Raw genomic sequence first — 3806 nt, 5'->3', positions numbered from 1 at the left:
TCTCCAGTGGCCTGCTAATGCCACCCTCCATCTTATATGGGGAGACTGCTCTTACCCCTCTGGGTCCCGGCCTCTGCTAATCCCTTGGCCTGGGCTGTCCGGTTTTCCAGCACTTACTACCTGCCAGACCCCTGGACATACTCTGAGGCCCAGCCTGATGCCCCTGCTTCAGGAAACCTTCTAGTCACTGCAGAGTGCTGCTCCCCTGACCCCAAGCCCCACCCTCTGCCCCGGACCCCGATGCCTCGGGGATGTTGGGGTGGGAGGGTTCTTTTTAAAGCACTCAGTGGTTACCTAAGAGACCGGCAGATGTGCTGCAGGACCACAAGGTGGCCGCCGGCTTCTGTGAAGATGCACAGCTTTGGACATCCGTGGGCCAGGTCCACTCTGTCCTCTAGCTTACGATGAGCCCGAGTCAACTTGAGGCTGGTGGGCTGGGTTTGGGGCCCTCTCTGCGTGCCATCGTGTCCCCACCCCTTGGTACCTGGCCTGGCGGTGCTTGAGGCCAAGGGAATGGAGGAGCAGGGGTCCTAGTACCTGACCACCAGCTCCTCCCCCATCCCCGCCCCCAGGTGGCCCCTCAGCCCCTCTGGTTCTCAGACTCGGTGGCAAACCTGCGGAAGCTGAAGGAACTGCCCTTCCATCTGCTCCACGCCGGCCGCGTCGAGGAGCTGAAGCAGGACGTGCTGGGTGAGGCGCCCTTTTGTCCCCAGGGGACCCTGGTGATCTCTGGGGACATTTGGGGCCATCACCAGAGGAAGAGGGGGCTGCAGGCATAGACTAGGTGGAGACGAGGTCCTGCTCAACATCCCACAATGCAAAGGGTGGCCCCTACCTCAGAGAATGTTCCAGAACCAAATAGTGGTAGTGCTGCCTGAAGCAGAGACACTCGATCAATCATCTATTTGACTGTCTATCATCTACCAATCACTTATCACCCATCCATCAACCATCTACCTAGCTATGCTTATCTATCACCTATCAATCCATATATCTTCTATCTACCTACTCAACTGCATTGTCAACAGTTTCCAACCTGGGGTAAATTTGTCTGAGGAAACACGTGTTGATGTCTAGAGGCATTGTGGGTTGTCGCCACTGAGGGTGGGGAGTAGCACTGACGTGGATCGGGTCAAGACTAGAGATGCTGCCAATACCCTACAGTGTAGAGGATGGTCCCACCCTAGGGAATGACCGGAGCCCCAAATGTCCCCAGTGCCCAGGCGGAGAGCCCCCTGAGTCAGCTGGAGGTGACCCCAGGTCCTCAGATGGCAGGGAAGGTAAGCCCAGGGTCGCCAGAACGGCACCGCATCCAGTCCCTCTTCCTCCTCCCCCGACAGGCAGTATGAGCTGGATCTCCTGCCGGGCCGTGTCCGGGGGTCTTGAGGCCCTCCTGGATGACTTTGACCTGTGCGCCCCCCATGTGGACTCGCCGGAGGTTGGCCTGGTCCGGGAGGCCCTGCAGCTTGCCTGCCCCGCTGTGGAGCTCCGGGGCCTGGGTGAGTGGGGCCCCGACACCAGGAGGGTGGTCTGAGAAGCTGCTGAGCACACCTGGTTTCCACTCCCCAACACCCTCTCCTGTCCAAAGCTGTAGGTTTGCTCGGGGCCGTGGACCAAGGAAACCCCAGAGCGGTGCCTGGTCCCCGCCCTGGGCTCAGCCTCCTTTCCCTGGAGGCCCAATAAGCCAGGAATAAGTTGTAGTGTTGACTCACAGCAACCCTGTGCATCCCAGGGTGAACCCCCACCCTGTCCTGTGTGGTCCCCACAGTGTTCTCATGTTTGAGCTCATTGCCGTTGTCCAGCCGCCACACGCACAGGTACCCGTGTGACAGCGGGGGCCCTGGTGCCGTAGGAAGTGGCTCAGCCACTCTCAGCCGTGAACCAGAAGGTCCATGGTTTGAACCCACCAGCCACTCCAGGGGAGAGGGCATGGCAGTGGGCTTCCGCAACGTTTACTGCCTTGAAAACTCAGGAGGCAGTTCTGGTCTGCGCATCAGGGATGCTACGAGTCCGAATCGCCTGGATAGAGATGAATTTAAGTGCTCCGCGGCTAACCATGGGTCCATGGTTGGAGCTCCCTCGCTGCTCTGCAGGGGAGATAGGGCCGTCTGCTCCAGTTAACGTCATGGCCCCAAAACGCCCACAGGGCTGTGCTGGGGGGTCTCTGTGAGCAGGAATGGGGGAGAAGGCAGTGCGTCGAGTTGGTGTATAGAACTGTGAGGTCCCCGGGCGCCCTCAGCTGCTCACGGACTGACATGCTGGAGGCTGGGGTCTTCCAGGGCAGCTCTGGAAGAAAGGTCTAGAGAGCGCCGCTGCCGCCCCTGCATGTCCTCCCAGTTCTGCTCGGCCGCGCAGGGTGGCCGGGACTCAGGGTCAGCTCCTGGCTCATTACTTTTTAGTCATAGGTACATCACATGACATCATCGGAAGAGGCCAGTCCCTGGAGGGGGACACGGTGCTCGGTGAAGTAGAGGGGCAGCGAAAGAGGAAGGCCGTCGATGGCATGATTGTCACCGTGGCTGCGACCGTGGGCTCAAGCCTCACGATGGCGAGGAGGTCGCGGGACCGGGTGGGGTTTCGATGGCACCTAGCAGCCACACAATGACAACATGTGTATTTGAATGGACAAAGCTCGAGCTATAGTTTAAAAAATGTCCCTGAGGACAAGACAGAGGTGCTGCTGCGACTGAACAGAAGGGGTGGGGACCGCGGAGCCTTCGTGGTAGCCTTCCCTCCAACCCTGAGGGCAGCCCAGGTTCCGTGCCGGCCGGTGCGCCTCACGCTCAGTCTGCTGCAGCCGCTGACCGTCCGTCTGTCAGCGGACGCACCGGTGTGGCGCCCACTCAGCGGGTGTCAGAGGAAATTCCTGACTGAGACAGACTAGGAGGAAAGCCCTGATTTTGCCACCGAAAATCAGCCAGTAAAACCCCGTGAATCCCAGAGATCTGATCTGCCGCTGACCCAGGACCAGGAGACATCCCATTCTGCTGTGAGCTGGGGCCAGCCCGATGGCAGCGGGCAACAACACCGCTATTGACCAAGTACAACACGAATCATTGATAAGATACAGCCACACGGAGAACCTAGATCCCAACTAAAAACCACCCTCCCTGCCACCGAGTTGGCACCGACGCAGAGGGACCCTGTAGGACAGAACTGGCCCCGTGAATTTCCGTGACTCATTACGGGGTAGAAAGCCGCGTCTTTCTCCCGTGGAGCGGCTGGTGGTTTCAAACTGCTGACCTTGCCCTTAGTGGGACAGTGCACAACCACCGTGCCGCCAAGGCTCCTTACACCATAGATCATTATTAAGGACAGAACTATAATCTTTCTAACAAGTGTACGGGAATTCATTTTTCTTTTTCGAGGTTTCTGTCCTCTATTCGGTTGCCAACATTCATCGGTAAGGTCCATGACACGTCTCCGGCGGAGGCATGGGCTGGATGTGGGCAGTCGCAAGAGTTTTTCTGACTCTCCAGGCGATGCTCTGCCCAGGGCCTTTTGAAGCACACAGTCCCCTGGGCTGGAGGTTTCTGGTGGAAACGCCGTCTGCTTCTTAGTGCGGTTGTAACAGATGCGCCATAGGAGGGCAACGTAACACAGAGAATGTATCATCTTGGAGTTTCAGAGACTGGAAGTCAGGGAGCTGGCTTCCGGAGAAGGCTCACCCTCTGTCCACTCTGGGGGGAATCCTTGACTCAGCATCTCTCGATTCTCCCTGATGTCCCACGTTCCTTGGCTCCCTGCACACAGCATCTGCCTTCCTCTCCGTGGGTGCTAGCTCTGCTCTTGTTTAGCCTGCTCTC

General features: G+C 58.4%; 1 protein-coding gene across 1 annotated transcript in view; it reads left to right on the top strand.

Annotated features, from left to right (window-relative positions):
• NWD1 (NACHT and WD repeat domain containing 1) overlaps window positions 1–3806 on the top strand; it is a 65242-nt gene that overhangs the window by 20441 nt on the left and 40995 nt on the right. The window contains exons 6-7 of the mRNA XM_004715522.3: window positions 573–690; window positions 1341–1499. Of these exons, the coding sequence (XP_004715579.2) occupies window positions 573–690; window positions 1341–1499 (277 nt within the window). The remainder of the gene's footprint in view (window positions 1–572; window positions 691–1340; window positions 1500–3806) is intronic.

This window comes from Echinops telfairi, unplaced genomic scaffold (assembly GCF_000313985.2).
Source record: "Echinops telfairi isolate 266 unplaced genomic scaffold, ASM31398v2 ScPeMD7_30;HRSCAF=105, whole genome shotgun sequence".
In the NCBI taxonomy this organism is placed as follows: domain Eukaryota; kingdom Metazoa; phylum Chordata; class Mammalia; order Afrosoricida; family Tenrecidae; genus Echinops; species Echinops telfairi.
The sequence above is the reverse complement of the archived record's forward strand: the minus strand, read 5'-3'. Positions and strand labels throughout refer to the sequence as shown.